At 47.7% G+C, this 13,121-nt stretch overlaps 1 protein-coding gene across 2 annotated transcripts in view; it reads left to right on the plus strand.

Annotated features, from left to right (window-relative positions):
* The first annotated feature begins 1,946 nt into the window (after positions 1-1,946).
* Positions 1,947-13,121, plus strand: part of SPRED2 (sprouty related EVH1 domain containing 2) — a 121,483-nt gene continuing 110,308 nt past the window's right edge. Inside the window, exon 1 of one of the 2 annotated variants that reach the window (XM_089923089.1) lies at positions 1,947-2,636. In XM_089923089.1, the coding sequence (XP_089779215.1) occupies position 2,636 (1 nt within the window). In that variant the 5' untranslated portion in view covers positions 1,947-2,635. The remainder of the gene's footprint in view (positions 2,637-13,121) is intronic. The other variant, XM_022597201.3, reaches the window with a different exon arrangement.

Genomic DNA, 13,121 nt, shown 5'->3' on the forward strand with positions numbered 1-13,121 from the left:
TTAAGGACCTGCTGGAGTCTGGCAGCAGGACAACCAATTTGGGACCTGGTTACTCCTGGACCTTGGAATGTTTTCTTTTGCTCCTCCGGCTGCCTGGTCACTGGGTTGGGCCAGTCATTCACTGCTATTAGCAGGGAGCTGGATGAATGAGTTGTGATAACACAGAACCAGCTTGCCTACCTGCAGAAATTAATAATCACCTCACCTGCCACCTTGCCATATGAGTACCCTGAAACTGGAGGGTGGTGCCGAAGAGATGCCCATGGGGTGGATAATTTTGACATGGACAAATGTCCATGTTCCTGGAAGTTCAGGAATGAATGAGTGGGAACTCTTTCAAACATTGTTGAGAAAAGCAACAACGGGCAAAGGTGAGAACTGGGTAGATGCCTTAGCCTTATGGGGATTTAGACAACAACGAGGTCTTGCTTTGTTCAGTGCTTTCTCATAGACCCTCAACGGCCTCAAAAACAGAAGGACAAGCGTGGCCTTGTTATCTTTGTTTTATAAAGAAACTGAAGAATTGCTAAAAGCCTCACTCAGGGTCTCAGGACTGCTAGGAGAAAACCAGAACCCAGGTGTTCCTCCCCTGTCTAGTGCCCTTTTCACCACCACACACCAGCACTCAGCATCAAGGGCGGGTGGAGCCCAGTCCATGTCCACCAAGATCACGGTTATCGTAAACACGAAGCCTAGGGTAAACCACTAGCTTTTCCTTGACTCAAGGTGAAATTCTGTCTTCGGAGTACTTGTGGCTGTCCAAATGCATGCATGTACACTTTAGGTATACTACATTTGAGGCATAATTTGTTCAGTGGTTGCTATTAAGTTAAAAATCTCTGTGTAGTGTCTTGGCATATTCAGGAGGATAGAAAAGTACTGCACTGGGAGATCAGGAAGGGGCAGAGACTGCAACTCTTGCTCCCTAGCAAGACCCCAGAAGGAAATATCCAATAGCTATGGAATTTGTGGGACCCACTGCAGAGTAACAACGTGAAGCCCCTTGTTCAAACACCATAAAGAATTTCAAGACTGCAACAGCAGAGCATCAAGCCAAGCAAAGATCCTGTTACAGTTGTTTAGGTTGCCTGCCCATTGCCTAGACAGTGCTGTTTTAGAAAGTGCAGACCCATCCAGGCCCAGGGTCCCAGGCCAAGGCGGGAAAAATAATTTAAAAACAAAGGGGAGGTGGAAGGGGAACAGGGCTCGAGGAGCTCTCCATCTCCCCATCTCACTGTGCCAAAGCCCAGGCAGCTGGCAACATCTGGGCCAGGAATTGTGGCGTTCAAGGGCCTGGGACAAGGGCCATCCTCCACCAACTTGAGAGAGATTTACTGAATAATTTAAAAAACATATTTGGGTTTACCTTTTAACCTGGGAACGTCTTTCATTTCTACTGGAATGCAAACGTTTCTGGGTTGTGTTGGATTTCTTTTTTTCAATGTACAAATAATGATTCCTTAAAATTGCCCATTCCCCTACTAAGAAAAAAAAAGATCATAAGATTCACGTGAAACTGAAAAGCCTCTGACATTCAGAATCTTGGCAAAGGCACCTGTGCCGCCCCCCACTCTCCCGCTCCAAGGTCGGGGATAGTTGATCTTCTGATCGCGAGTACCCCTCCAGCCCTCCTCTGAGCTCCTAGTCTCCCCCCCCACCCCCGCCCCCCTAGTCCTCCGATTTTTAATCCAGGGGTTTCGAAGGAGGGAGGGAACCAACCGGGAGCCAGATGTGTGCGAGTCTGCGGCTGCCGCCTCCTCCCTCCTCTCGGGCATCTTAAAACCCGGAGCGCTAACGAAGGAGGATCCGGAGTTAGACGCGGCGCAAGTAACTCCGCTCCGGGGCTCCTCCGGGAGTGGAAGCCAGGAGGGAGGGTGGGGGGTGGGGGAGAAAGGAAGCCGGGCATGCTCAGTAGACGGAACAAAGTTTTTTTTTTTTTTCTCCTTTTTTTTTTTTTTTTTTTCGGTCGCAAGTAGGAAGCTTTTTGCACTCCACCACCTCTGGCCGCTGGGAAGACGTCATCGCTTCCGCCCTACTTCCTCCTCCTGTTGGCGGCGGTGAGAATCCAATATGGAGTAAATCGGCGGAGTCAAGAGATGGGGCTCGTACCGGGCGCCCTGCACCGCCTTCCAGGCGCACCTCCCCCGACCGCCGAGCGCTCCCCGGAACCGTGATTGGCCCGGTTCTCCGGGGGCAACCCCGGACCAAGCCCCCACCCGCGGCCCGCCCTCTCCTCCTGCTCTCAGCGGTCCCCGCCGCTCCACGGCGCTCTTGTTTTTCTCCTCCTCTCCCCCATCGCTGTCCCCTGCCCAAATCTCTCCTCTCCGCCCGCCCCCGAGCCCCCGGAGCCCCCCGCCCGCCTCGCCCCTCGGCGCTGCGGCGCTCACTCCCCCCCGAAGCTTGCCTGTGCACCCCTTCCCCCAGACCTCACCCCGCTCTCCGGTCGCCCTGCTTCCCCTTCTGCCTTCTGCGGCGTCCCCTTCATCTCTAGCAGCTCCCCCCAACCAAATCAGGCGATCTCCGGAGATGTGAAGAAGGGGGGTGAGCAGACAGGAAGATGAAGGGAGCAAAGCTGCCCGCCGCGGGACAGGCGTCTAGGTGAACAGGAAAATGACCGAAGAAACACACCCGGACGAGTAAGTTTGGCCGCGGGGTGGGACGAGGGTGCCCCGCAGGGGCAGCGTGGGGGCCGGGGCTGAGGACGCGGGCTGGGACTCTGGTTGGGTGAACTTGGCGTGGGGTGCAGCGACTCGCTGGCCGGTGGGGTTTCGGACGCGAAATTTCCTGCTTGTTGAAGTGAGGAGGGGGCGAAAACTGCTGCGGGCCAGCGGGGGCGCGCCTTGGGTCGGCGGGCTGGTGGCCGCTGCGGGGGCCAAGGGCGCGCGGGTGACCTCGGGGCGGTCCCCTTTCCCTGTCCGGGGACTCACAAACACCCCTCCCGCCGAGATCCTCGGCGGCGGGAGCGGAAGACCTGACACCCCCGCTCCGGCTTCCCGGGGTCGGTGGGTTTTTACACGGTGACTTTGTGGCTCTCCCAACCGCCGCTAGCCCCGCGGTCCCTTCGGGAGCCCACTGGGGCCGAGGCTCCGCCATGTCGTTTTCCTGAATCGCTCTCATTTGCATACCACATTTTCATTCATAAAAAACACGGCGGAGCACAGGGAGGACTGTTCGCGGGCTGCGCGGGGGTCTGCGTGCGCCCGGGTCCCCGCGCGGGCCGGCGTGCTGGAGCCGCCCAGGGGTCCCGCGGCGCGTGTGAGTGTGTGTGCACGCGCCGGCGGGCCCAGCACAGGCGTCCCGCGGGGTCTGGGCTGCTCGCTGGGCGGATCAGAGGTCGTGTGGCGGGGGCGGGCGGAAGCGTGCGGGGCAGCGCGCTGCGGACACGTGTGTGTATGTATCTGTGTGTGTGTTTATCTGTGCGTGTGCGCGTGCACACGTGTGCGTGCCCAGCCCGCGGGCCCGAGGGGAACAATGCTCGGGGCGCTTCGCTGGGGGGTCTCTCCGGCGGACCCGCCGCCTCCCGCGGGACCCGTGTCTTTCTCCAGCCCCGGGCCAAGGGTGCAGCTCCCTCCGGCTCCACGGTCGCCGAGTCCGGTTTGGCTTTCTCCCACTCGCGCCCGAGGCGTTTCCGATTGCGGATGCAATAGAATCAGGGCCGCCCGGCCCCGTGCCTGAGGTCGTCGGCTTCGGGTCCGAGCGGTCACCGCACGGCGGCGGCCGCCTTTGCTCAGTGGCTGTGCCCGCCGCCAGCCACTTTTTTTTTTTTTGTGAATAAGACGGTCTCCTTTATTGTCACATGATATCCCTCCCCTCCTCCCCTGCACATTCATAAATCCGGAGCCTGCCTCGGCTCCTTTCATTCAGAGCTGCCATTAGCCAAGGTAGCGGCGGCGCCGGCTGGGGCTCTTTGGCCGGGGCGCAGAGAGCGGGTCTGCAGCCGCCGGGACTTGCCTGGAGGGAGGCCCCGTGCGTGTGTGCAGGGGCGTGGGGGCTGTGGGTAGCCCCCAACCGAGGCCCCGGGTCTTTTGCCCCCGCGAACATTGAGACTCGGGGCAGAGAGGGGAAGTGACTCAGGGCTGGCCGGCGTTGAGGGCTATGCAGCAGGTGACAGAATGCTGTGCTCTAAGAATCTACTCACTTTTTTTTTTTTTTAAATGCCCCTTTATCCTTTGGCGTCTGCTGTCACCAGGCTGGGCGGGAGGGGGTGTTGGGAGGGTTGGTGTTTGGGAAAGGGAATTGCCTTTCTGTGGGTCCCCAGGGAGCTTTGACTGCAGTAACTCCAGGTCTGCCGGACACGCGTCCGTAGCTGGAGAGGATCCCGCCTGGTGTGCGTGTCCACTGCCCCACCACATCTACTGTTTTTTTTTATTTTAGACCTTTTGCTTTGCCTTCATAGACTGTATCTTGAAATCGTAAAATGTTGCCCTTCTAGGGCTGAAATATGGGGCAGGGGGAGGAATATGCTGCTGAGCCTTGCCCCTTTTTGGACCTGACTAATAAACAGGTATTTTTATGGGTCCTTGTTTGGCCCTGCACACACAGTTAGCGGTAGCAGCAGGGAGGGACGGTTGCCATGCTCTGGGCTTGTTGGAGATTGGTTCACCGCCCTAGATTGGGTTCCTTGGCTCCATCCCTTGGGGATACTGGCCTGGCCGCTCCCTTTTCAGGGCAGCAGGTCGGCTGTACATCCTACCCATCTGGTATCCAAAGCAAAGGGATTTCATGTGGAATCACCAGCAAGAAATAAATCTCTCTCTTCCAGGCTTTCTGAGCAGTTCAGCATGGAACTGGCTGCCCCCACTGCTGTCAGAAGCCCAGTTGAGACAATGGATATTTGAGGACAGGTTCTAGTTTCAATTAGAGAATCAGAAAGCTGTGGCACCTTAGCGCACTGCAGAAGTGGCCTTCTCGGGATTTCTTTTAATGTAATGACCTTGTCATGAGACAAGAAATGCCTGGTAAGAAAACGGGCTGTTCGGGCTGTAAACTGCCATTTGTGGACTCTGTCCATTATATTGTTCAACGTTCTTATGTAATGATCCCTCTGAAAAAAATTCCTTTTAAATGCTGGTGCCAGGAAGAAGGTTTCTCTCTGAGTTACAGAGCTAGCTGTGATTGCTTTTTTGGTTTTTTTTTGTTTTTGCTGCCACTTTCTGGAAGCTCAGCTAAAATTTTTGCTTGATTATGGTAGCCATATTAGCTTAGGTTTTCGCTAGATTTGTTTACTGCCTCCTCTATATTCATTACAGTCTCCTATTTTCTAATGGTTTTATGTTTGAGGTCCCTCAGATAATCTTTCAGAAGTAGACAAGGTGTGTTACTTATAAGGAAGTGACATCAAACCGGAGACTTGAGAGATATATTTGTGCCTTAGGTGAAATAGATTTTCCTGATAGTCCACATATATTTAAGGTTTTTATTACACAATACAGGTGTTTAAATACGTTACATTTAGCATCAGAATACAATAACTCAGTCTTGCAATGGGTAAAATCATGCTTAATTTTTTAAAAATAATAAGTTTTGTCTTTTAATGTTCTTTTCCATGTCAGTTTAAAACTCCTCCCTAGGGAATTCCCTGGCAGTCCAGTTGTTAGGACTCTGTACTTTCACTGATGTGGGCCGGGTTCAGTCTCTGGTGGGGGAACTAAGATCCTGCAAGCCGTGCAGCGTGGCCAAAAAAGAAAAGAAAAGAGAAAAATAAAAGTGCTCTCTAATAAATACATGCTCATAAATTCAGGAATGCTCTTTTCGCTGATGGTCCTAAACAACAGCTTCCATATAGAAAATACCCTGATCCTTTTTTGATCCCACTCCAGATAGAAATGCATGTTAAGATTTACAACTCCACAGATCTGCTTTTTAATAATTGAAAAATTAACGAGCATCAATAAATTATTGAAAGTGGTCTTTTGTATACAGGGAGTGGAAGATGTTTTTTAAATCATATGTATTCCGTCTGTATTCTTAAATCATTTGATCATGGTTATAAATGATTTGGAAATTTGCAAACAAAATGAAGAAACCCTTCTCAAGCAGGAGACACCTGGCTGGCTACCATTCAGCTTTCTATTTTGTTCATGAACTCTTCTCTGCAACACACATCTTGCTGAGAATGGATTTGTAGCTCTGCCCTCGCACATATTTTCCCTAATGTTGGAAGATTTCCCATTTTTTTAAAAAAAAGGCTCTAATATTTTTGCTGAACCATTTCAAAGAAATTAGACATTAGAACTCTCATATCCAATTACTTGAGCTTACTTTCCAAAAGACGAGCATACTATCCCGTGAAACCACAATACCATGATCACACTTTACAAAACTAAGAATAATTCCCTGTTGTCTTTAACTCTTAGTCTCAACTGACTGAAAAATGTCTTTCTAACTGGTTATTTCAGCCAAGGACTGAAGATCCCGCTTTAAATGCATTTGTAACGTATTCTTATGGCTCAAGGCTTAGCCATTTGGTCACTTTCTGATCTAAGGCAAGTTACTTATGTATCTCACTTTGCTTTTATCTGAGTGAATAAAATGGGAATAAATATTACTGATTTCGTGGAGTTGCCGTGGGAATTAAATGAGCCAGCCTGTGTAAAGCTTGCAGCCCACACTAGGAATAACAGGTGTCTGGTGTCGGCTCTGTGCTGGGCACTGAGATAGGTTTCTTACAGGCTCACTTTCAAATAACCGTGTGAAGGAGGTGTTACCCCATTTAACTGAGGCGGAAGCTGAAGAGAGCAAGTAACTTTTATAGCACTTTACTCATTTAGTCTTCTCAACAATTCTATGCAGTAGATGGTTTTATTACCTCCATTTATAGGTGCGGAAATCAAGGCCCAGAGAGGTTAAGTAACCCCAGCAGCCTGGCTCAGGAAGGACTGTGTTTCTAAAGCACCATGAGGTACTGTCTCAGAAGGGGAGCGGGTGGTCAGCCGTAGTCATTCTGACTTCAGAGCTCACACTGTTTCTGACAGTCACGTTGTCCCTAATTCTTCTGGATTGATGACAGTCTGTCATTGCCATAATTTTGTTCATTTCCCTTATCTTCCCTGAAAATGCTATGAAGCACATACTGAATTAAAGTGAATTTAAATAAACTTGGGCTTGAGCATTCTGTGATACACCTTAAGATAATGGGAGGAGTGTGAATTCAGAGTTGATTATTACTGGAATGTTTGCTCTACAGTCATTGAAATAAGAGTTGTGGTAATTAGACCCGTTACAAGTATTGATCCATTCTCTATGCATTAGCCTTAAAAAAAAGGGGGTGTGTTTCTACTCTACCTGAATAGAATCCTTAAATGTTGAAAACAGAGTTGGCTATGCAGAATTGGAATCTTGGTCTCTTCCTTAGAAAATCTTGAAAGCAAAACAAAACAAAAAACTTGGAAAGACCTTAACAAGCTTATAAGCCAGGACATTGTCACTGTATAAAGACATTGTCATTGTATAAAGTTAAGTGCCTACTGCAAGGCTGTATGTCTTGTTAGGTGGTGGGCCTGGACTAACCTCCATCTGCTGGGTTTATTTCCACAGGGATCTTAATAAATGCTACCTTTTTCCCAGTCCCTTTAACCAAAAACATGTATAAATAGTGGATCAGTATCAGTACCGATACTATTCTGCTCAGCAGTCTCCTTGCTTGTGCTGTTTATTCCGGAGTCATCTTTCTTCCTTTCCTTCTCCAACAAGTGAAATTCTGCTCGTTCCTCCCGCCAGCCAGCTCTGAGTCATTCCTCTTATGAGGTCCTCCTAGACTTTCCCCACCCCGACTCCCTAAGTCAAAACCGTGGGCTCTTTATAGCATTTTCCTCCCACACTGTATGACAGTTATCACCATTTAGAGTCGGACTTACACCCAGCTAGATTCTGTCCCAGAACATGAGCTTTTGGGATTTAGGGTTACCTCTTAACTGCCTAGTTTTCTAACTGTTGTCCCAATACCATTGGGCACATTGTGGTTGCTTTTAATAAAGATCTATTAAATTAAAAAATGGATTTGATTATTTTAAAATGCTGTTTTGCCCCTGCTGACTAATGCAATAATTATAGTTGTCCTATTTGGTTAACTTAGGTTGTGTATAAACCTCCTTCTCAGAAACTCCGTGTTCACCTGAAGCATGTCTTGTGGCAGTTGGGTGCAGAACCATCTGGTGGTGGTGATCTGTGATTGACAACTCAAAACCATGTTGATTCCAATCACTGTTGTGAGAACTGGGAAGTAGAACGTCTTAAACACAATAAGCCAGGGCCTGTGTTTCTGCCTCTGCAGGAGAATCTCGGCAGAAATCACAGTGTTAACAATTTGCAGTAGCTATAGGGTTCTGATGGAGTCTTAACACTTGAAGCTGGAGACAGCTGTGCTGATGACCTCCACTATGGGCAGAGTTCCTATATTATGGGGATGAACGCAAACACACAACCTAACAGCAAAATCCTCAGAAACTGAGCAAGATGATAACAGAGGCAGAGCAGGAAGTTTTTGTATTCGGTTTTGGCTTGTTTTCTCTTAAGTAAATTGGGCTGATTTTTTTTTTTTTTCAAAGACCCAGTCACATTGATAAACTCATGAACTATTCTTGTAAATGTTTCTTTTTGATCAATATTTAAGGCTAGAACACTGATGATTTTTTAAGGCATTGTCTAGGGCTTTTAGTCACTGGAGTAGAAGGAGTGTTTTGCATTGGTGCACTCCGTGCTCTGTGAAATGCGTTTTCTGTGTGCTTGCCCTAGTAGGCATAGAAGATTGTTACCACAGCTTGGTGTCCCCTGTCAGGGAAAGGAAGTCAGGCCTGGATCTTAGTAAAATATTTGATATTAACTGGCATAGGAGTTGACTAAATTAAGAACCAACTGTTTTGTAACTACTCATTTCTCAGGTAATCTTTTGTCAACAATATGTTCACAGGGGGCACATGATAGCAAATCCTGTTTATGTTATTTATGCTACTTTCAAAGGGTAGTTGAAAATTTACTTGAAAACAAAATTTCTATGTTGACTTGCACTAAGGAGAAATGGATTTTGACTTCACCCTGGCATTTAGCAGTTGTGAGTGAAGAGATTGAAACAACACGGGCAGCTTCAAAATGTAGGGCTTTGGCTCCTCCTCTTTGTACTGAAATAACGACTTTTCAGATCTCGTTTCCATTCTTAGATTTATCCCCTGTGGTCATTCATAAACGCTTAAAACTTAATTAGGCTAAGTTTTTTATTTTTTAATTTTTTAAAAATTATTTTTGTCTGCGTTGGGTCTTCGTTGCTGCACGGGGGCTTTCTCTAGCTGCGGCGAGCGGGGGCCACTCTTCGTTGTGGTGCGCGGGCTTCTCATTGCGGTGGCTTCTCTTCTTGCGGAGCATGGGCTCTAGGCGTGTGGGCTTCAGTAGTTGTGGCTCGTGGGCTTCAGTAGTTGTGGCTCGTGGGCTCTAGAGTGCGGGCTTCAGTACTTGTGGCTCACGAGCTTAGTTGCTCCATGGCATGTGGGATCCTCCCGGACCAGGGCTCGAACCCGTGTCCCCTGCATTGGCAGGCAGATTCTTAACCAGTATGCCACCAGAGAAGCCCCTCAGGCTAAGATTTTTAAATTGTCTTTCCTAGTTCATCTTTGTGTTTCATTTTCATTGTTTATTCCTCTTATTTCTTTTTCTCATTGCTTTGGCTCTGCCTCCCGTATTGATTTTTCAGATAAGCACTGTTTGTTTTGTAATATTTGCATCCCACCCTAACTGAGAATGCACCCAGAAGCTTGGCCCGTCTGCCCTTCCCGGTGTGGGAATAATAGCTTATTGACCTGTATACCACATAGCCTGGCAGAGTGCTGAGCCCATAGTAGGCTTTCTGCAAACATTGATTGATTGGTTAACACAAATGTTCATTAATTGAAAAATAGTTTTACCTTATCTAAAAAATTAAATGACAATTCACATTGTACCCACATCCAAAAAGACTTTGAGTTTTATTGTTTGTTTGTTTTTGTTTTTTTCAGAACTACTGCGAGGGGCAGATTGTCATGATGGTAGTGGAAGAAACATGGGCTTTGGGGTCACACTCTGCCTCTTCCCGCTACAGACTCTTAACAGTCAGTGTACTTACCTATAGTAGCATATACTTGACTCTCTTGCCATCCCTGTCTGTGGTCTAGAAATCATATTACCAACAGCGTTCAAATCGTCTCTAAAACAAGAGACAATAGGCTTCGTGGAAATGAGTGAGGCTCAGAGTTCTCTTAGGAGTAAGCTGGCTTATGGCTTGTTTTGTCTACTTGCGTGCCATGTTGGTGTTCGCGTTTTATATTTCCAGCCAAGGAATAAAGTGGATGCCGGACCAGAGGTTTAATTTAATCACCAGCGTCCCAATAATTTTACTCATTTTTAGAGACCTTTGGAAGCTGGATAAGTGTGAATATAGTCTTAACATAGTCATTACATTTCTCTCCTTTGCTTAATAGTTTAAATCATATGTGGGATTTTTCTCACGCTCCAAATTCCAAAACGAGCCTGCTGTGCTAGGATGGTGTGCCCAGGCTCAGTGTTACTTCTGGCCCTGAAGGCTTAATGGTGGCCTTCTCACTAATCTGTGGGTGAACAGGTTTCAGATGAGGAGTTTGCTGTTTGCACACCAGCTTTGAGGCCCCTACCATCCGTTCTTAGATGTCTTTTATGCTAAGGAAAATGAGTAGATTTGCCAGATTTTGGAGTGTAGTATTCTCTGAATCTGAAGAACTTGACTTTAGAGCATACTTGGATCCTAATTGCAAAGCCATGTATAAATTATTTATTGGCTAAAATAAATAGCAGTGGGGGTGAGGCTGGAGGAAAGGGAGAGACTGGCTGTGGAGTGCCATTCATTCACTTACTGCACCCAGGGTTCCAGACACCTTACCTGTCAGGCAGGAGCTGAGCTGTGACTCGGAAGCACCCTCTGCCCTTGGGGAGCTTACATTCTAGCATGCTAGGCACTTCCATGTGCCTTAGGGGTGTGAGGCCAGTGTGGTCTGGATCATGGACTGACCGGCTGCCAGAGGTGTTTCCTCTCTTCTTCCTCTTCCTCTGCAGGGTTCCCCCCTCGAGCTGCAAGCATTGGGATTCCCAGATTTGGGGTGGAGGGAAGTCTTCCTCCAGAGCATTAGAGGAGCGACATGCCCTTCCTAGAATCCCCTAACAAGTTCTTCGAGTCATTTTTAGGGGGAGTGTGTGTGCGCTTGTGTGTTGCGTGTACATAAACTCACGCACTCATACGTGGATGGACTGTGCCCAAGAGCCAGAAGGGGTCCACAGCTGCAGGCAAAGAAAAGATTCAGCCAGGTTAAGCATCTTGTCTGAGGTCACAGAGCAGGATTTGTTATTTTTACCCACAGTCTTTGACTTCAGATCCGTAGAACAACATGACGTGTCATGACTTCACAGAGCCTCAGTTTTTGCAAAGAAACTATCGCGTGTACAGCTTGATTGACATTACCGTTGAGCGAATGAAGTTAGAACTCGTTTAGAATCCTGGAAATGCCTCGGAACTATGAGATGACATTTCTTCCTTGCATTCCTGTTCAGCTCTGTGGAGTAGGGGACCAATGCCCACTGAGGTGGCCTTTTCTGTACTGATACAAAGAGCAGTTCCACAGAGACCTCTTTTGGAAAGAGAACCGGCCACCTTGCCCTTGATGGAGTGTGTGTGAGCAGGACGGCAAACAAAGCACGCTATTCTCCTGGACCTGCTTTTTAGCCTAGCTGTTTTGAGAGGAGGATTAAACTTGAATGTGCATAGGAATCACCTGGGAATCTTCTAAAATGAGGATTCTGATTCAGTAAGGCCAGAGACTCTGCATTTTTAACAAACTTCCTGATGCTGCTGGTACTGCAGATCCAGGGACCTTTGAGTAGCAAGAGCCTGTCTGTGGCTGTGATGATGGTGAGCTCCCGGCTGCCAGGTTTGTGTCTTCAAAGGTGACCTCACATACTTGGCATTTGGAAGCTATTGAAGAAGCTCATTGGACAAGAAGGTGGTGCTTCCAGGCGGAGAGATATCATCAAGGGCCTGCCCTTCCCCATTCTTGGCAGGACCTCCAGCTTTGAGGTATAGCTTGATTTTAGATGTGAAGGTGCTGGAAGAAGTTTTTCTTCTTCTTATGGCTTAAAAATAGTTCTTGGTGCATGCCAGGTGGCCCAAGAGATCCATCACTAAAAGAGAAATAGGAAGTCCCAGTACTTTGTGTGTAATGTCTGTCAGCTGGCATTCTGCACCTTCCAGACAAATCAGTCTCCTATGGAAAGCCAGCCGCCCTGGGAAGCAGGCACACTCAGCCCTAGAAGAAATCACAGGAAGTAATTAAACTGAGAAGGTCAGAGAAAGAGGAAGTGGTTGTGTTGTTTCTGAAGCGAATAGCATTGTTGTTCCTGGGGATCAAGATGGTGATGTTTAAGTCTTCTGGAATGTGACTGCTTGGGGACTTGATTGTATTTAAATTGTAACCCTTTTAGTTTATTCTTTTAGACAGCAATCTAGTTAGGAAATGAATTGCTTTTAGGTCTTATCAGGAATCCCCACGTGCCTAAGCAGAAGTCTTAGGCAGGGAGTTGCTTATAGTTTGGCAAATTGCACTTAAATGAAATGAATGTCAAGACTATTAGAGGTTAATTTTAGGTGTCTGGAGTTCTCCCTAATTCTCCTGATTAAACACTTTAACATAATAGTTTCCTTAATTGGAATAATGATAGAATATTAGCATGCATATTAAACCATTTACCCAAATTTGAATAGGGTTAAAATGCAAATGATCAATCACTTGTCAGCACTTACTCTTTAGAGATAATTCCTGGGGAGGGATGGGGAAGAGACCGGAATATGAATCGGAAAGTGGCTTTCTACCTGAGGCAGCATTGCTGGGAAAGCCAAGAATAGACCAGAGGACTGAAGTAAGACCCTTTGTTTCCCCCCAAAAGAGGTACTAAAGATACCAACGCCTGCGATAAGTAATAACTCCAACAAGAAGGTAGATGGAGTGAGAAATCTGAAATGAGCTGATCGTGGACGCTTGTTGGCCTATCATATTTTTCTTTCAGAGGAAGAGGTCCCTCCCCAGCATTTAGGTACCCCCCCCCGAAGTTTTGAACTGATGCCACCACCCAGG

The sequence above is a fragment of the Delphinapterus leucas genome, chromosome 13, assembly GCF_059928025.1.
Source record: "Delphinapterus leucas isolate spDelLeu-1000000601 "Yukka" chromosome 13, BTC_Dleu_Yukka2, whole genome shotgun sequence".
Taxonomy (NCBI): Eukaryota; Metazoa; Chordata; class Mammalia; order Artiodactyla; family Monodontidae; genus Delphinapterus; species Delphinapterus leucas.